General features: G+C 42.9%; 1 protein-coding gene across 4 annotated transcripts in view; it reads right to left on the reverse strand.

The window, feature by feature from the left end:
* PLCXD2 (phosphatidylinositol specific phospholipase C X domain containing 2) overlaps window positions 1–20,633 on the reverse strand; it is a 48,807-nt gene that overhangs the window by 15,350 nt on the left and 12,824 nt on the right. For all 4 annotated transcript variants that reach the window (XR_005983289.1, XR_005983288.1, XR_005983287.1 and 1 more), the window contains exon 2: window positions 4,561–5,021. Coding sequence is in view for 1 of the 4 variants with exons in the window: in XM_041727099.1 (XP_041583033.1) it covers window positions 4,561–5,021 (461 nt within the window). In the remaining 3 variants the exon portion in view is untranslated. The remainder of the gene's footprint in view (window positions 1–4,560; window positions 5,022–20,633) is intronic.

Here is a 20,633-nt window from a genome sequence, read left to right on the forward strand (position 1 = left end):
TAGAGCCTATACTTCTGTGGCTGAGGGTCTTCACTCATAGCCAATGGGTATATTAATTTTCAGTAAAGGTGAGAAGGGATCAATATGTAGATTTTTCCCATCCAAATCCACAGACTACTTGCCCCTCCCCTTGGGGCTCTGAGCCCCCACATCACCTGCCCCCCACCCCTCCATGGAGAGTGCTGTGGCTCGGTAGTGCTGTCTACCAGTTATGACTCCTATGCTCCTGCAATTGACGCTCCTGGGGGGTTGAGACCCACTCAATGGACTCATCATGAAGTGCCCTGAGTTTCAATCACACCAGCCAGCCGACTGAATGAAATAACCCTTCTCAGGAGGGTGTGTGTGTGTGTGGGGGGGGGGGGGCACTACTCCAGGCAGGGAAGACTTCCAGGAGGTGATGGGTCTCTCCAGTGGGACCTCCCTGGGCTGGTGGTGATTTTGAAAATAATTAGCAAGCCACATCCACAGCATTAATTAGTTTCTGGGAGGCAGCCGAGGGACGGGGAGTTGCTATTTTGATTGTCCCAATTCAGAGCTCTGCTGCTTAGGTTTCTAGAAGTAATACGTTTGCCCTGCTCCCAAGCGCCAGTAATCTCTTCCTGGAGGAATGTCCAGCATGCTTACACGGCCTGGACTGCAATCCTCAGCGGGCTGGCCCGAGAGCATAATCCCCCAGGCACCCGAGCAGGAGGGCTCTGCATGTGCGTCCGGTTCCCAGTGAGTCTAGCCCGTGACCCAGGTGCCTAACTGCTGTTGCGGGCCCCGAGCCCGGGTGCCTGGGTGCGGCGGGCTGGATGCACCCAACAGGCTAACAGTTGCTGTTTCTAAGGGTGTTGAGTCCCGTCTAACTGCCTGCTAATGATGCCGTGGTAAACACGGGTGTTAATGAGGTTAATCGCTGGCTCATAGTAAGCAGATTGCCGGGGAGATTGGGAGGACTTCCTGCTGGCAGTGTAATCGGCCAGGTGGAAAGCTGGGGTCTCCCGCACCCAAGAGGGAGGCAACCTGCCCTGTGCAAGGGACCGGGAGAGGGGGGAGGCTGCGGGGGCCTCCCCCGTCCGGGCCTCTTTAGAGCTGCCTGGCCCCCGAGCAGTGTCAGTGCTGTTCCCTTTGCTGCCTTAGAGAAGGTACAAAAAGGACAAATTGCACAACAGGGGCTTTCTGCCTTTTCTCAAGAGCCTTCTTGAACAATCCGATCCTAAGGGTTATAGGGACAATTTCGGTTGACAGGAGGAGGTTAGTCTAGCAAACCGATTGTTTGTTGTTTGTGGATTTCAAGGGGCAGTAACTCTTGCCCGAGGGCCCACGTTTTGCATGTGCCTCCCTACCTTGCTCTGCTGTATTTTTCTCTGACACGCTCTCCCCTTCCAGCTCAGCAATTTATGTCCAGTTTTTCTTCAGAGACTCAGATTTGAAATCTAACTTCTCTTGAAAATTACTCCTTGATTAACCTCCTCTTATTCTGATGGGTCCTTTCCTGGAGGCCCTTCGACTAGAGATCGAAGCCATGCACTATTTTTCAATCAATTGCTTACAAACCCCTTCCTTCATATAGTACAGTTGAGGCGGTTTTATCTTGCAATTGTGTATCGGTTGTTTTGTATTTTATGAGTGTTATATACTCTTACCTTCTCATCAAGATCCTAAATACTGCCAAACCGTAGATTTAGTCTTCTAATTCATGGTACCTCAAAACCCATAGCCACGATGTACACCTATCAGTGAGCTGTGATGTAACTGTTACGTTGAGTAAATGAAATTTGACTGAATGGTAGTATATGAAGCTGTAGTGATAAAATACTCAGGGGGTTACAAGCAAAGCAGCTCATTACATAATGAATATTTAAAGTTTAGCCCCCAGCAGGGAGTAAATCACTGATGACTGTGAGGTCTCTGTTTAGCTTTTTAAGGAGAGACATGGAGGGGACAACTCTGGGAAAGCAAGAAAAGCAGGGAAATCCTAGAATTCAAATGAATGACACCTACCCTTTTCCTGACAGGTCATTTTCATAAATTTAGGAGTAGTTGTAGTTGGAAGACACACACAGATTAGCCCCTACTTAAAAATATGGATAGCTCATCACTCTGCTGCTGGAAGTTCACTGTCTACCCTCGTCATTATCTCTGAAAATACCTGTTACTCCTGCAGACTTCCAAACAATTTTGTAGGCAACATGGCAGTCCACCCAGGACACTATCTGCGTGCAAAATTATAAAGCTATAATTATATTAGCTATATTTATAAATTTATATTTATAAAATTATAAAGCTATATCTGATTGTCAAGCTTAGTTGCACTCAAATTTAATCTTATTTAATCCCAAATTCAAAAGCCCACTTACAGGTTTCTAGCCCATTACTCCATTCAGCGAGCCCTCAGAGACCCTCTGATAATAGGGGCTCATGAATAAGGAGGAGGTGTTTTATTAGCGTAATCTATGATCCTAGTTGTGAAAACCCCAAGATGAGGGGACAGCCGTGGAATAGCATCAGAAGCTGTGGGAACTCAGGGGAGCCAAACAGCCTATGACTCAATCTAGGCTCTGGCCAGTCACTAGCGGTGATCTCTCAAGCAAGCTACTTTCTCTGTGCCTCAGTTTACTCACTGTAAAATGAGGATAATAACAGAACACCTATCTCCTAGTGTTGTGGAGAGGACTAAATATGCTAATCCTTGTACCTAACACAGCATAAAGGCTCAGTAAATGTTAGCTGATAAGGTGATGTTGGTATTACTATTATCTCATACTGTAAGAGAGACTCCACTAAGACAAAAAAACCTCTCCAAATTAGACCTGTGAGTCTGAAAAGATAACCTGGGCTTAGGGGCAAGGGTGTGATAAATATTTGGTAAAATGTCATTTACAAAGTTTTAGTGAGGAGTAGTGGCTTAGATAAATTTTAACAGAGACTGAGAGTTAACTCATTAGCCTTTATGGAGTGAAAGGCATTAGCCCTTTTATAAGTGTGCAAAACCACCTGGTGTTTCCAATCACTCAGGCCAAACCTGGGAGTCATCCTTGAAGCCAGTTTCTTTTGCACCCCAAATCCCATCCACTGGAAAACCCCGTTGGCTCTACCTTCTGACAGATTCCAAATCTGACCACTTCCCACTAGTGCTCTCCTCATGGGTTCCCCTCCTTTCCCTGCCCTCCTACCCCTGGTTTCTTCCTAGCAGCCACAAAGATCCCATTAAAATGTCATTCAGGACACAGCACCCTGTACTCCAAACCCTCTCAGAACCTTCCTCCCTCAGAGTGAAAGCCTGAGTCTCTACCTCATCACCCATTATTTCTCACCTCCTCTCGCTGCTCTGCTCTCCAGGCCCATGGCCTCTGCTTCTCCTCAAAGGTGTCAGGCACTGGCTGGTTTCTCTGCTGGGAAAGCTCTTCTCCCGCAACAGTCACATGATTAACTCCCTCGAAAGTCTATCCTGATCAACTTATTTAAAATTGAGACCAACCCTCCAATCCACAGAACGCTGGTTCCTCCTAACTACACCTGCCTTTCTGTTTTCATTGTTTATATCACTTTCTAGCATTTTATGTAATGTATTTATTATGGCAATTATCTATTACCTGTTTCTTTACAACCTGAATGAAAGCTCTATGAAAGCAAGGATCTTTATTTTATTTACTAACTTATTCCAAGTGCCTGGACTGGTGCTTGGCACACACTGTTCAATGAATATTTGCAAATGAAAAATCTTTAGTTGATTTTTAATTAAAAGCTCTTCTCTAACTTCAAAAATAGCTGCCTCTTTAAGATGCTTTGGTTCATGTACCTATGAGTAGTGACCAACTATAAATGAAAGGGAATTGCTTTTTTTTTTTTAAAGAGAGTCTAAACTGGAGGCTGACCTTTCCTGAAGCTCCCCTGTCCCACAGCCTGTCATCCCATGGGATCAGAGCAGCATCTCTCTGAGGCTCACATTCCTTTTCTTGGGTATGTCCCTCAAGGCCTAGGTTTGGAGCTCTGCTAAGCTACTGGACCTGGGAAGGCTCTCCACCTGTTGGGCTCTTTCTTCACTCTCTCCCCACCAGGACCCCAAATCTGTGAAGACAGCCTTTTAAAATGTTAACACTTCTGAGCTGAATCATTTATGTGAATTTGTCAGGTAAAGCAGGAATTATCTGACATGGAGTTCAAGGCAGGATGGACCTGCCTATCTCCAGGGGAACTCGGAACCAGAAAAAGGTTCTATGGGAGGGGAAAAAAAATGGTAATCACCAATTGGTGCAACTTCAGGAAGTTGCCTTGAGCTGCTTCTCAGGCCATTCAAAGTCAATCTAGATGCTTCACACAGGCTGCCAACACATTGTAAATATTTGGCAGGTGTTAATCCCACTTCACCAGTGCCCAGGAACTAGTGTACATACCTTAGAGTCTTTGAAGCTATCCAAGAGCCCAGGAACCAGTGTGTATATGTTTAATACTCCAAATAATCTTTGCCTTCTAGCCTAAGAGCCCTGGGGTGGGCTGCCTTCCAGCTGGTGATACAGAAGAGGCAGAAAGTGTTATGCTTTTGCCCTGACAAGCGAGTCTGTTTCCTCTTACCTGGCACTTCTTCTCCCACAGGGCTTGCAGGGTCATGCTCTCCACACTGCAGGCTGAGCACAGCTTGTTTCCAAAGGCCTCCTGGATCCGGAGAATCAGGCGTTTGTGGTGGGCCTCATCCATGGCGTAGAAGTGGTTGAAATCCAGAAAGACAATTTCTTGGGGGTGCTGGGTGAGAAATGAGTCAATCTCCATCAGGCCATCCCAGACCTTGATGCCAAAAAGTCCGTGAATGAAGTAGATCTCCTGGTCGGCATCCCCGGGCTTGGAAGACACACGCAGGTCAAAGTAGCGGATCCCAGCTTCCAGCTGTTCTCGGAAAGTCAGGTTCTGCGTCACAGACCACTTCTTCATTAGCTTCTTCACCAAGGAGATCCTGGCGAGGCGTTTGATGGCTGGGGTCTGGTCAGGCCCCACAGGGGACTTCTCATCTACCCAGTAGCTGAACGAATCGTGGGAGCCTGTGCCAGGCAACAAAGGGGGAGGAAAGCAACTGAGACTGGAGCTGGGAAAAAGAAGCCTACCGATGAGGAAGCAACAAAAATTAGCAAGTACACCCACTAGCAAAGGCATCCACAAAAATGTAAATGCATATTTGCAAAAATTTTCAAGCTTGCCCGACGATAAATAAACACAAATAAAAGCAACGTGGTCTTATTAGCAGCTTCAGAAGCCTGGACTACAGCTATAATTCTCACATATTACTAGTGGAAGGTACGTTAATAAATATCCTTTTGGAGAGCTACTTAGAAATGTGTTTCAAAAGAGGAGTTTTAAAATATTCATACCACTTGATCTAGGAATTTCATTTCAGGGAAGCTCTTCTGAGGAAATAAATTAATGGCTGGAAAACAAAGATGTTTGCTAAAGAATCTTCATAACAAGACAAACTAGAGGTTGTATAAGCATCTCTTAGGGAAGACTGCGTGATGCCCGCATACTCGCTTTATTTGCGGGGTCAGTGAAACAAAAAGGGAAGCCCTGCACCTATTCAATAATTCTGGGACAGGCATTTACATTCTAGGAAAGGCAGCATTAAACAAACAAATTATAAAACCCAACTGCTATTATGTATAGTATTTTTTGTCTCCTATTGTACATACTATTTTACTATTGTGAAAGCCTGAGTCAGTAGGAATGATTTCTTGACAAGTCAGGTAATCATTTTTAAGATTTTTTTTTAAGATTTATTTATTTATTCATGAGAGACAGAGAGAGACAGAGACAGAGAGAGCGAGAGAGAGAGAGAGAGAGAGAGAGCAGAGACACAGGCAGAGGGAGAAGCAGGCCCCAAAGCCCCATGCAGGGAGCCTGATGTGGGACTCGATCCCAGGACCCCAGGATCACGCCCTGGGCTGAAGGCTAAACCGCTGAGCTACCCAGGGATCCCCGTTTTTAAAATTTTAAAATCATTTTAAGCTCAACACAGCTTACTTATATGGCCTTCTTTTTGGACATATATCTTAATAAGCCAATTCTGCTATTAAATGGTCAAAGGTGTGTCCCTCTCCTTTGCCTGAAAAAAAATAGGGTAGTTATCCTCCCAGACAGTGAGATGATCTTATTGTTATTACATCCAAGTGACCACGATAGACAGAGTTCTAACTATGGTGAGAAAATATTTCAGGAGTAACTTGAGGTGAAAAGGATGTTTAACAAATATCTTTCATTGGTCATTGGCTTCTATTTGGCAGCAGCCGTTATTCCATGGTTAGTTAGCTCTGTGACTGGCTGACACTGGGGATTCCGCATAGGTGGCTGCACTTGGCAGGCAACTGCCCTTGTTCTGACCCTACCAACTTTGTTCTTAATCACTACCACCCATATTAGAATCAAAATTTTTAATTCACATTGGCTGGCTGGTTGTTATCAGTTATTCTTTTGGCTAAGTTTTAAATACCTATTATTTCCATTGTCTTTAAAATAAATCAATCTGGGATGGCTTTACCATTTTATCTTCTTGGAAATGAAGCAAAAAGAAGTAAAAAAAAAAAAAAAAAAAAGGCGACCAGCAACATTTTATTTGTCTCTAGAACATGGAGGATGCTCAGTAATTAAGAAAAAGCATATTTATTAATCCTTAGGCAATGTCAATTCTGCAAGCGAGAAAATTACTAGCATATTTCACGTAAAAAAAAAATTGCCATTACTAATAGAAATGTGGAGCAAGTCTCCCTGGATTTTCCGTATTGGTTGTCTCTGTTAATGAGACTCACAGGATACTTGCCTAATGCTCTGTTTCCTTTGGCTTGTACAGAAACAGGAAATCTTTATACCTCCTCATTGAGAGATTTACTATGAATACATTATACATCGATGGTGAACAGCCAGTTCTCTCTTTTTAAATTATACTAGCAGCCCAGATGTTCAGGATTGAGTGTGTGATAGGGTGCGAGGTGCACGTTGAACTTCATTCTTCCCTGGGTCTCAGGGAATAGCCATTATCCAGGCACGGAAAGCGACAAAGCCCCTCTGGTATTCTCTTGTTGGTGCTGAGCCCAGTCTCATCTCCAGAGGGAGATGTGCTAACAACCTCCAATGCTCTTCTTGGTGCCCGAGGGTTGTGCAGCAATGTGACAGCGATGGGGCCCCAGGGACATACATGGTGCCCAGGCCAACCCCAGAAGAGGGAGGGTGTGCACATTCCCTAGGAACACTCAGTCTCATCTCTTTGTTCCTTATTCTAGTTCCTCTCTTTCCTTCTGACATCCTATGCCCAGTGCCACCCCCTCCAGTCCCCTTGATGGGAAAGGACAGGGCAACGGAGCAGATTGTTTGCAGAATGTTTTGCAGCACTGTCCTAGCCAGGCCTACCTAGAGCAGTCAAAGCCAGCCATCTAACAGTATGTTTGTTTTTCTATTCTTTTTTTTTTTTTTTAAAGATTTTATTTTATTTATTTATTCATGAGAGACAGAGAGAGGGAAAGGGAAGCAGAGACACAGGCAGAGGGAGAAGCAGAGGGAGAAGCAGGCTCCAAGCAGGAAGCCCGATGCGGGACTCGATCCAGGACTCCAGGATCACGACCTGAGCTGAAGGCAGTGCTAAACCGCTGAGCCACCCAGGTTGCCCTATTATTCTACTTTATTTTTTTTTTTTCTGGGATGCTTTTGCTTCCTACAGAGTAAGTGAAGTAACATTCAGGCATTAACTACTTCTTTTTCAAAACATGGGATAAAAATATCCTCCCCTCTTCTGCACATAGACTAATTACAAATTTTCCAATCTGCTAATAATACTTATAAAAAGAAAATCCTAATCCTATAGATTTATGCTATGCACTATTTTTCAATTGATTGCTTACAAACCCCTTTATTCATACAGTACATCTGGGGCAGTTTTATCTTGCAATTGTATATTGGTTGTTTTGTATTTTTGAAGAGTTAGATACTCTCTTTTCAAAAACATCAGTGCCCAAGACCCCATCCAGACCCACAGACTCAGAATCTCTCTGGGGTGGGAGTTGAGACTGGAAAACTTGAAAAGCTCCCAGATGATCCTCTTGGGCACTCAGGTTTGATACCTGCTGCCATAAAGAGAAGATTATCCTTTCTCAACAAGGTCTCTAACTTCTGGGATCACCTTCTCTGGTTGGTCTTCTGGTATTTTCAAATCTTCAAATTACACTCTGGTCACTGCCTTTCCCATATCTTGGCAGAAGGTTTCTTCACCATTCCTTTCATTCCAGGAACTCATGCTTCCTGCCTTTTGACCAGCTGAATAACCGTTACTTGTTTGTGATGAAGAAAAATATTGGGAGAACTTACTTTCCTTATCATGCTTTCTAGTAAGTGAATAAATTAGGTTAGTTTAAGGTTAATAAGGGCCCTCAAGATATGGGCTGGGTCACAGAGTTCTGAATAAAGTCATTGGGGCACAGCAAAATCACAAGGAAAGAGATTTGAATGGGAAGAGGTCAGCAAGATGTGTGTTCAATGTTTTTTCTTCTACATAGCATTAGATGACAAGATTATCGAAGAGACCAGGTATACAAGAAAATGAGCTGGCCTTCTGAGGACCAGTGACAACCAGTTTGCTCTTTATCTCGAACACCAGCTGCTACTTGATTCTTTCTGAGGTTTGTTATTTGGGAACTAGTCGATCTCAAGTGAGCACACAGCGGTTTTTAGCTACAGCATTTTCATTACCTATTTCTTGCAATTTGGAGGAGTAGCCTTTTTTTTTTTTTCCTGAACTCACTTAATTAAAAAAGAATTTAAAGCAAGCTTCTTGGGAACTTGGTAAATTCAAACCACACAGCCTGAAATGAACATTTCATTAAAACACAGTGGCATTTCAGATTATATGGTGACACACTTGCAGCCATGGGGGGACGCCTGAGACAAGATTTGAGTAATAGGAGAAACAGAAACTCCTTATCACACCTCTGGGGGGGCACTGGGGAAGTGGGGATGGTGACCCCATGTCGAAGAACTTCTGATCTCACATGTTTAAGAAAATCTCTTCCCCAAGCCCCTCCTTAGATACTACCCTGCCTTTGGTGACGCCTTCTAACTTTGAAGCTCATTGGCCCCCTCCAAGCTGGTTCACTAAAACCCACATCCCCACCCCATATTCACTCATACACCATTCACTGTTTCCCCTGCCTCTAGGCTATGCATTCTCGATGGGGTGACACTGCCCCCAGGGACAGAAATTAGTTCTTGGGGGAAAAAAAGGAAATTGGTTCTTGGGGATGAAAAAAACCCTGCTCTTTTTATGTATAATATATATATATTTTTATCTTCAACGGATATACAGTATAACCTAGTATTAAAATATCATTGTGTGTGGAGGGAGGGTACATGGTGAACAGGATAGAAATGGCTAAAAATACTCCTTAGTGATAAAAAACAAAATGCTGAGAAATATCACTCTAGACTGAACTTCCCAGGGGTCAAATGGCCCTCTGGCTCTCTGGCCCTGCAACTCTTTTTCTTTTTTCCCTGTTTCGAGTTTTTATTTAGATTCCAGTTAGTTAACATGCAGTGTAAAATTAATTACAGGTGTACAATATAGTGATTCAACACTTATATATAGTGCCCAGTGCTCATCATTACAAGTGTCCTCCTCAATCCATATCACTATTTACCTCATCTTCCCACCCGCCTGCACCTCTTTTTATCCTTTTTTTTTTTTTTTAAGATTTTACTTACTTATTTGAGAGAGCACAGGTACGAGAACAAAAGCGGGGTGGGTGGGGGGTGGGTAGGGAGAGAGCATCTTTTTATCCTTGACTGGCATGTTTCTCAATGCCTTCAGCAACTGCTTCTCACTGGACACCCATCTATAAGTTGTCCCAGTACTGGAAGGTTCTCATCCCTGCTACCAAAATACTAATGAGTTGGGAACCAACTCAATTCCCTTCTTCCAGTTATCTTTTAAATATTCCCCCTAGGCATCTTAGCTCCAAGAAGTCATTTCTCTGCCTTCTCAGCCCCAAAGGACCAGACTTGATGCTTACAAGATGTCAATTTAACAAGGAGAATGCTGAGGCTTGAGACCTAACTTAATAAATTACCACTGTGCTGAGTCAGTTACATGGAGAGTTCCCACAGTGGGTAGGAGAATGGGCTCTGGTGCCAGGCTGCCCAAGTTCATAATCCTGGCTCTATTGCTTACTACCCATGTGACTGCATTGCTGTGCCTCAGTTTCCTCATTTGTAAAATGAAGATAATAACATTACCAACATCAATGGTTCATGGTTAAGGCTAACTGATTAACTCAGGTAAGCACCTAGAAGAGTCCCTGGCCAACAGAGTGAACTCAAACATATCAACACTATTATTATTTCACTATTAAGGAATTTGTGTCATCTTCCATTTGGATGACATTATCTGGTTTTTAAATAATGTCGTGAAACCTCATTAAAGTTATATATTCAGGGATCTGCCTTGGAAGTTGAATAGAAAAAATGAAATGATAAGTTCAATTGGTTTATTTTAGGTTACACCCAGAACCAACATCAAAAAGAGGAAGTTCAGATCACAGTATTACAGTTTAAGTGCAAACTGACAATAAACATAAAATAATAAATTATCTCTAGTCTGCTCCTATGTCAGTAACTCAATAAATAAATACACTGACTACCCAATTTAAAAGCACACGAAAGAACGTTCCAAGGATATTCTTGAACTTTCTATTTTTAATAGAATTGCATGCCCTCGAAAGATTTCTATACAAAAACAGTTATAGAAAAACATATCCCACCTTTCTCTTAAAACATGTTAGCCAATTTTTTTGGAGAGCAAAAGCCTATATAGCCCATTATTTGAACTGGAAAAAACAGCCATCCTTTCCCAACCCATTTCACAAATATCACTAAAACACTCAAACACCTATATAACCATCTAAGAAAAGACTCTTTCCATAATATAAAGTCCAAATACCAGAATCAACAACACTTAAAGAAGTTTTCCTGTATTTTCTCACACATTTGAAACCATCAATGCATAGTTCCTAGGGACACAGGCACGACCAAATTGGTGTTAGTTTGCCTCTCTTAACACGCTTTATCACCTCCTATTTTTCTTCGTATGTATGCGTTTTTCAGGCCTCTTGGGTTCACCTATTTTATTTACCGGCTTTTCACTTTTTTAGAAGACATTCTCACTCACTAACATGGGAAGTTGAGAGCACGAACACATAACTCAGGCCTGCTGGGAGAGCCATTGAGCTACAGATATAACACATTGTCTATCTTCTCGCCTGGACATACCTGAAACTTAAAGGTGTTTCTAGCCCACATGACTGAATTCACTATTTCTGAGATTTCTGACTAGGGAATTTCAGGTCAAACAAATTTACAAGTTGTTATAGCAAATGTTTAGATACTGAGCCTTCGTAGTGGACTTATTACAGGGGCATTTTGGAACTAATTTCTCTCAGTTATCAAAACATTTATGTGTATATTTGTGTATATATGTTGACACTAAAACTGGCCCATCTGAGATGAAATCCAGAGAAAATTCTTATTCAGGAGGAAAAAAAATGCCATGCTTCATTGACTTGGAAAAGTATATTTAAAAGAATTGAAAAAAAACCCCACAATTTGATAAGAAGTATGTTTACTATTATCAATAGAGAGCTTCAAATAGATATAATAATTATATCACAAAATTTCTTTTAAAGATTATTATTATCTTGAGCTCATTTTTTAAGGAGCCCTCTAAACTCCATGTAAACTCCAGATTTTTATGTGGACTTGATCATATTATTTCTACAAACACCTAAAACAGTCTGGTTCACTGCAAGCTCGCTCTTAAAACACATACTGAATGTGTATGCATTGGCTATTAGGAATAGTCTGAGTGTTCAATTAGGGCTTGTCTATTTGATCTCAGTTTGAATTTTGAGTCACATGATTTATAATTTACATATTCTTTCCCTGATTATTAGCTTATACCCTGTCATGTGAGGCCAGAGTAATGCAGGCAGCTTGCAAGAAAACAGACTGCAGCCATCCTGCCAGTTACCCACTGGAGCTGATGCTGCATAAAATGGCATTGAATGTCAAGTTTATTCTTCCAAATTAATGTAAAATACAGACAGCCAAAAATGTTCAGGGCAAGTTAAGAAGATCTTAGTTGCAATGAAGACTCCTCCCCATCTAAAAATCAACAAAAGGATATTAAAGGTACTCAAACACAAAGACCACAACCTTGCTTCCACTCCATCTTAATAGAGCTAGGTCATTCATATGCTCTGAAGGTTTCTCGGCAGGAATATAGGCTCCACGAGATCCAAAGACGTGCAAATAGCAGAGGAGAAGCAGTATCATACTTTATAAAGAGAAAAGATGTTGGGCGTTTAAGCCAAAGAAAGAGACTAATTTTCTCCCATCTTCTAAGGAGGAAAGGAAAAGAGAACAGATCTGAAATGGAACTGGGATCAGCAATGGGGAGGAGGCCCAGATGAACAATAGCTCCTCCTGATACTGTTTGCCCATCTTTGAGTTTTGGAGATGAGAGCCTGGTGACTTGTTAAGCCATTTGTAAGGGCTGAATTTTTCTGAGAAAATAACAGGATTTACGGGATCCCTGGGTGGCTCAGCGGGTTAGAGCCTGCCTTTGGCTCAGGGTGAGATCCTGGAGTCCCAGGCTTGAGTCCCACATCAGGCTCCCTGCATGGAGCCTGCTTCTGCTCTCTCTCTCTCTTTGTGTCTCTCATGAATAAATAAATAAAGTCTTTAAAATAAAATAAAATTCTTAATAAAAAATATTAAAAAAAAAAGAAAGAAGAGGATTTTATGCCTTGATTTACCTGGAGCCCAGATGGCTCCATCTTCACAGAATTTCTTTTAAAAATAAACTTCCAACAATATTACCTAGAAAATGAGCTGAAAGTGAGGTTTAGGCCCTCAAACACATATCTCACTGTAAGTGTTTACATTTTAGTGAACCTGTGATTTCTAAGAAATTAAAAAAAGTTTCGAATGTACTAACTCAAAGGTACTCAAAAGCATTCCCACTCAAGATCATTTGGTAAAAGACTGGATATTTTTCTAAGGTTTGGAGAGACCACTACTTAATTTTAGAAATGGTTAAAAGTACACCTTGGTGTGCATATGGAACTTATCAGCAAGGCCAAGTTTAGGAAGATGAGCTATTTAGGAACTACTCACTCCCTTTGCACCACATCCACTCTCAGACTCAGATGGTGACAAGGAATAAGAGGGACACCTCTGACCCTACAGAGATCACTGTCTCATTTAGTCTCCATCCAGATCCCCTATTGTTCAGCTCTAACTTTCCATGGAAGCCACTTTATCTCCTTCTGTGGCATCTTCCTGACTCATGACAGGCAGCTCAGCCAGGACTGTGGGCTTTCAGGGACAGCCAAGTGGAGGAGTGCACCAGCAGAGCAGGAGCTAAAGGGACTAGTCCACAGGGACATTGGATAAACTGCATATTTGGTGCCAGTTGATACAGGTTTTCACCAGTGATTTCTTACAAAATAGGCAAGATGTTAAAAAAAAAAAAAAAAGCCTTTTTAATGCACATAGTAAACTCTTTATCTTGAATATGAACATGTGATAGGAAAAAAAATCCTTTTTAATACACAGTCTCTTCTAAGCAGAGTGAATCTTGGTAACTGTGGTATCTTTTGTTTGCTATGCACAGCTGAAATATTCATCTTCAGCACTAATGGCTTTGGACACGCTTGAAGCAGTATTAAACGGGGGGGGGGGGTGTGCAAGCTTGGAGTCGGAAGCTTGGAGCCACCCGGAGTGCTCTGCTGAGGACAGGGAGAGAAGGGTGGGAGTCACAGGGGAAAGAAAGAGGGAATAACAGGGGCCGTAGAGCTGAGGAGAGACCCACGGGGAGGAAAGAAACCCAATGTGGAGTTTTTAAGGGTGTGGGTCTTGCTTCTACATTTCTATCTAAATCACAAATCAATATGGTCCAAGTGACAGTGTAGGGGTGCCACAGTATTACCCTGTCCGAAGCAAAGGGCATCTCGGCCCAGCCTGCTCCCAGGCCCCATCACAGCAGGGCTCTCCCTGCTGGACTGTCCCTCTTTGCCTCCCATCTCGAGGGCACCTGCACCAGACGCTGCAGGCCAGCTGCAGGCCAGGGCACACCGGGCTGGGGAGCAGGGTGGTGCCACATGAGAAGGGGGATCTGGAAAAGTATGATAGGAGGCTTTTCTCCGATTGAGATGGACTTCAAAAAGATCCCTTTATGGGGGCACTGGGTGGGGCAGTGGGTTAAGTGCCGGACTCTTGGTTTAGGCTAAGGTTGTGATCTCCGGGTTGTGATTTCAGGGTCCTGAGATCGAGCCCTGAGTCCAGCTCTGCAATGAGTGCAGTCTGCTTGTTTCCCTTGCCCTCTGCCTCTCCCCCATACTCGCTCTGTCTCCCTCTCTCTCTTTCCCTCTAAGATAAATTAATTAAAAAAAGAAAAGTCTTTTTTTACCTTTCTGAAAAATCCTTTTCTTAGTATGCTGGAATTCAAACATATTAAGCGCCAATAAGCAAGATGCATAGATTTTAGGGCGACTCTGAGGAGAAAAACAACATATAAAGAAACAAAAGCACAACATAGAAAAGGACATAAACGCTACTGCGGTGCCTATTGTTCAGTTAATCCACACAAATGGGAGACTTTCAAGTGTGAGGCCAGGAATGTCTTTTCATTAGCTTACTGAAGATTTTATGACCACAAAGAGTGTCCAGCTCAAGCTCGACATTGCCCAGAACGGCACTGCAATTGTGCAGAGTGCAGTGTCCTGTAGCCCATGCATCACTGCTGTAGGTGTGGCTGGGAGTGCTGTTCCCCGCTGAGCAGGTGCTCCTGGGCTTTACGGCTTCCATTCTGCTCCTCCACAACCATAGGTGAGCTTGATGAACTTGCCATAAATAATAAATGCCTTGGCTTCATATGCTGCGTTTGCCTTATTTTAAAGGCAGCATTTTCCCAGAAAGGATGAGCGACCCCAGGGGCGAGGCTGGCAAACTCTGGGCAGCCTTTTATCTGTTCTTGCAGCCCGATAATCTATGTAAACTTCCCAGTGATAATGGTATCTAGAATAAGCATTTAGAGAACAGAATCCAGCCCAATCTTTCTTTTCCTTTTCTCCAGTGATGTAAAGGCAAAAGGATCGAGGCCCAGGTGATGTGATCCTTCACCCCGCCACCTTCCAGGCTCCCGCATTCTTGGACGGTCTCCCTCGGTTCTCCAATAAGCCAGTGGAAGATCCAGACAGAACTGCCGACTCTGCATTTCCACTAACATTTAAAGGTCAAGGTTCCTTGTGTTGTACATAATGCTATCTCCCTCCCACGGGTATGAGAAGGATGGCTGTGAGAATTACTGTGAGAATTACCTTTGCTCACTGGGGCAAAAGGGCTTGATTTACTGCAATTCTGCTCACCACTTATGCTGAGATAGCTTGTTTCGTCAAATAAAGAGTTAAGGCAAATTAAAACCAAAGGATGAATTCATCCAGCTATGGTTTTTCACCTCTGCTCTTATTGATTTTAATATGTTTACCCTCTCAATAAATGAAGACTTCTAAAAGAACCGGATCAATGACATAAATAAGGATCCGGTTTTCAAGCATTTTTTTTTTCATAGCAGAGACTTTTTCTTTGATTGCTGGACCCTGGGTGCTCTGAAAGAAATTCCACCTCTGGGAAAGCCACTTGGCTGAGCTCCATTTAAATTTCCCTGTCTGAAGGAAGAATTTATTTTGGAGGAATCACATATTTAGTACGTACTTCTTTACAAATTCTCTCTCTTCTCCCTCTGCTTCCCCCACCCCCCCAAGCTCATGGGAACCTCTTTATCCAAGAGCTAAAAGCATCCCAAAGACATTCTGTTGACCTTCCGGGCATCTGCATTCCATTCCTTCATCATGAACTCACTGGGGATCCCTGGTGGGGGCTCACATCTGAAAATAACAGCAGCTTCCATTTACCCAGTGTTTATTGTGTACCCAATGTTCAGCTGGGCACCTTGCTTACATGATCTCATTTGATCTCTGCCATGATCCTGCAGGGCAGCGATTGACTGCATTTTACAGATGAGGAACTGAGGCACAGACTGGTTTTGCAACTGGCTGAGGGTTACATAGATCTCCAGTGCCAGGGACAAGAATCCGGGCCTGTCAGACCAGAATCCACAAAAAGCTGCTCTAGGGATATATTGTTGCTTCTATACCCTTAATGATGAAACAGGTCAAATGCATTGTGTATTTACTTCATAAAACATGTTTGTTTTTAGAGCTAAATGCCTGCCCTCATCCCAATGCAGGAGATTGATGGAAAGATTAATGTTATATTGTGTAAAGACACGAATAATTTCTATATAGGGACACACGAGGGCACTCTAACCTCCTCTCAGTTGAGGAAACATTTTCTTCGTAGTTCCTCAGCTCAGAGCCTTGAATCCCAGTGCTGGTTCTGCTCTGATTACTTGTGTGAACTTAGATTGTAAATTCACACTGGAGGTCGGTTGCTCCATTTACAGATTTAGGAAAGGGGGGGGTGAAATGAGCCTCTCACTTAGGATCTCCTCTACCTTAAGAACTGGACGATTCCAACTTACTAACAGTTCGTTAAAGGGATTTATGACCCTGTTTTAACAAGGATTATTAGTCATTGCAAAGAAACAAGATCCGTTTCTTTCATACTTACTATACTTAAGCAGAAAATGTGCTTATAAATTTAACTCACCATATTTGCAAAAAGCAAATCCATCTAGGCCCGAGGGTGGTCTTTTATTTATCTTTGGCTCATCTGAGAATTTCGTGAAACTGCTGGAGAAGTTCTTCACACAGGTTCAGGTTCTCTTTTTCTCAAGGGCCACCTTATGGTTAGCTTGCTGTATTATCTGCACGTTAACTGAACGCACTAGCCAGTAGCTTGCTTCTAGTTTAGCATTTATTTATGTGACAGCTCCCTTCACTCTACCCGCTGGTGTCTGATTGCTTTGTGGGACAGTTTCATGCAATTTATTATGGGGACTTTGAAAAAAACACCTCATAGTCACCTTGCTTGGTTGAAATTTTTCACAGGTCAGGGTTATTTTAAGATTTATTTGACAAGCTGCAGAAGGGTGGAGATCCAGGGAAGCTCCTCGGCTAGGTCCCCTCAAGAACAACAGTTTTTTTTCCTCTCTTTCCTATAAATGAAGGACTAAGCCATGTACTCCGACAGAGGAAAGGGAAAAAGGAGGAGGGAAAAGCCTACAGGTAGCAGTCTAAATTGCACGAAATGACAGGTTTAAAGGGAATTTGGACATTACACACAGCAGGGACAGTGAATGAAAACACACCCCACTCTGAAAGATGAGTGTCCTGACAAGCTTACACACCAGCTAAAAGCCTCTGCTGATCTTTAGGTATCAAGGCAGAAAGATCTTTTCTCTGCTGGAACCTCGCTGGGCGATTACTACACAGACCACTTAAACCACTGGGCTGCTTCTGTTCTGAGTCAATAAAAAGCCTCCTAGATGTTTGGTCTTGAAAAAAAAAAAAAGTGACTTATTCAGCCGGAACAGGTTATTGGGCAGTGTTTCAAACACAACCATCCTCATGGGTGCTCAGGCATTAGAGTCCTGGCGTGGAAGCAAATGCCTCAGATGAAAAGAAAAGTACTCTCTATTATAGCCAACAAAAGGAACTGAAGTCGCAGCCCAACACTGGTCCATCTCCAACTCTATAGGTGTCTCTTATTCAGGTGCACCTACATGAATTTGGCAAGACCTAGTTCTTACAGCCTAGTATTGTTATCAGGACTTATGCTGCAATTTGCTTAACTTCTCTGTACTTCAGTTTCTTCATCTGTAAAACGGAGATCACCGTATTTATATCACTGGGTTGTAAAGCTTAACCAGGCAGGTTTACATAAATCAAGTAGAGCAATATCAGCCACCACATAAATGTTTGATAAGTGTTATGTGAGAAATCTTTTTCCATTATTCTGATTATTTTATTTTTATTTCATAAAGCCTTGGGACACCTTAAGAGAACCTTGCAACGCACTTATAAGATTTTGTCCTACTCGAGGCACTGTGACTTTCTCTATGTCCTACTTTCTTCTTAAATTAGCTAGAAACATCTGCTCTTTATGCTTAACTTCTTTGTAGATATTTCAAGAGTCCACGTTTCTCTCTTTGGCTCCCTCCCTTTTTTGCACAAGATCCTTATTCTGAACCAGACACTGAGTATACAGAGGTGACCAAACACTGCTGGGTGCAGTGGAAAGCCAGGTAAACAGTCCCCACGGCATATAATATGTCCCCTAATGGAGGCGTGCACAGAAGGGGTACTGAGCTGTTTCTTGCAGGGTGGGCCAAGTGAAGTGGGGGCTGTTGGGAGGGAGGCCATGACAGTAGAGGAAAGAACATATGCGCAAAGACTAGACTCATAAAGAGAGACCACATATTTTCTTCCAGAGTTTTCTTTGGCCTCCAAATTGTCACTGGCTCCCTACAGTCTATGAGCTAAAGCATGAGGTGCTCTGCACCACATTGAAAACCTCTCTCAATCTGCCCTAAGTCCATCTGCCCAGTCCTTTTCCACTGCTTCTTCCTGTCACTTGTACAGGGAGCCATGCCAGCTCTTGCTCTCCCATCTCGGATTTCATCCATCTGGTTCCCTGTGCCTGGAATGCCCCCCTCCCCACATCACAATCCTACCCCTCCTCCACCAGCTCCCAGGTGTCCTTCCAGGACAGCTGTCCTTTCACCCCCATCTGCAAGTAACTGCCCCTCTTTCCCAGGTCCCTAGCGCAGTTTCCTAGTTTCTTTACTGTGGCATTCACCACCTTCTGCTTTGATTTGCTTTATTTGAACCTTAGTATCTCTCCTACAAGATTACAAACTAGGGGCACCTGGGTGGCTCCGTGGTTGGCGCATCTGCCTTTGGCTCAGGTCGTGATCCTGGGGTCCTGGAATCAAGTCTCGCATCGGGCTCCCTGCAGGGAGTCTGCTTCTCCATCTGCCTATGTCTCTGCCTCTCTCTGTGTGTCTCTCATGAATAAATAAATAAAATCTTAAACAAAAAAAGATTACAAACAACATCTCCTTACATTTTTAAAGATTTCCTTTAGTATCTAGTATGGTGCTTGGTATATATCAGGTGATCAAAAAGGATTGTGAATAATCATAATATCTCTATATCCAAAATTTATGCTTGTTTTGTGCTAAACAATATTCTAAGCACAATGCATGTGTCATCTCATTCAATTCTTAAACAACTTTGCTGTATAGTAAAGAATTTGACCTTGCCCAAGGACACAGCTGGTCTTTTCCCTTGGCGGTCATCTCTGAAACCTTAGGAATAATTTGCCAGATAAGAGTATCTTTGTTTACCTGAGGACTTTGGGGGCACATTAGAAAGTCTAAGGATGAGATTTATGATGGTGGCTTTGAGTCATGTGGATATATGCTTGTCCCTGGAGGGGCTGGATACTGAGGTCAGTCACGTGGAGTGGCTGCCGCATATCAACACCAGGACAGTAGCACTGTCCACAGCTCCACGAGGCAGACAGCTGGAAGCTTCACATCTGCAACTCTCCTGATCTCTGCTTTGTATACCTCTTCACTTGGCCAATTCTAGCCTGTGGCTTTTAAAGTATTTTTTTTTAATTTTATTTATTCATGAGACACACACACACACATACACACACACAGAGAGAGAGAGACAAAGGCAGAGAGAGGCAGGCTCCATGCAGGGAGCCTGATTAAAGATTTTTTTTATTTTATTTATTCATGAGAGAGAGACACACACACACACACACGCAGAGAGAGAGAGAGACAGAGAGACAGAGAGAGAGTGAGGCAGAGACACAGGCAGAGGGAGAAGCAGGCTCCATGCAGGGAGCCCTATGTGGGACTCGATCCTCTGGGCTGAAGGTGGCGCTAAACCCCTGAGCCACCCGGGCTGCCCCTAACCTGTAGCCTTTAGCTGTGATAAACAGTAACTGTGAGTATAAGAGCCTTCAAGTGAGTCCTGTCGGTCCTTCCAGCAAATTATCTAGTAAAACTAAGGGTGAGCTTGAGGACCCCAACACTGGCAATTGGTGTCAGAGTGGGGGCAGATTTATAGACTGTGTTTCCTCTAACCTTGTGCTTGGGACAACGCTACTATAATTATCTCCATTTTACAGATGAGAAAACGAAGAGACAGAGAGGTTACACTCTTTATTCAAGGTCACCATAACTAGTAATTAGGATTTGATCCTAGGTATCTAAAACAGAACCCACACTGTGAACTACTTCTCTATACTGTTTCTCACAGGTGTAAAAATTAAAAATAGAGATGAGGTCAAAAGTTTTAAGAACAGTCATAAAAATGAACATGTGTCTTTAAATGATGGAAATGTTAAGGGCAGATTTTGTAGAAAACATCTTGTGTTATGGATCAGCTATTTCATCTCTATGAATATTACAATAAATGGGATATGAACAGACTGTAATTTTAAGTTAAGTCTGTGGCCTGAGCTAAGAACATACTCATTTGCAAGGTTACATATAAGAAGTGGGCCTTCTGGTTATAGAATGCAGCAAAAGATCTGCTTAAAAGAACAGAAAACTCTCGCAAGCCTCACAGAAAACAGACTCATTG

Source organism: Vulpes lagopus, chromosome 1, assembly GCF_018345385.1.
Source record: "Vulpes lagopus strain Blue_001 chromosome 1, ASM1834538v1, whole genome shotgun sequence".
NCBI lineage: Eukaryota > Metazoa > Chordata > Mammalia > Carnivora > Canidae > Vulpes > Vulpes lagopus.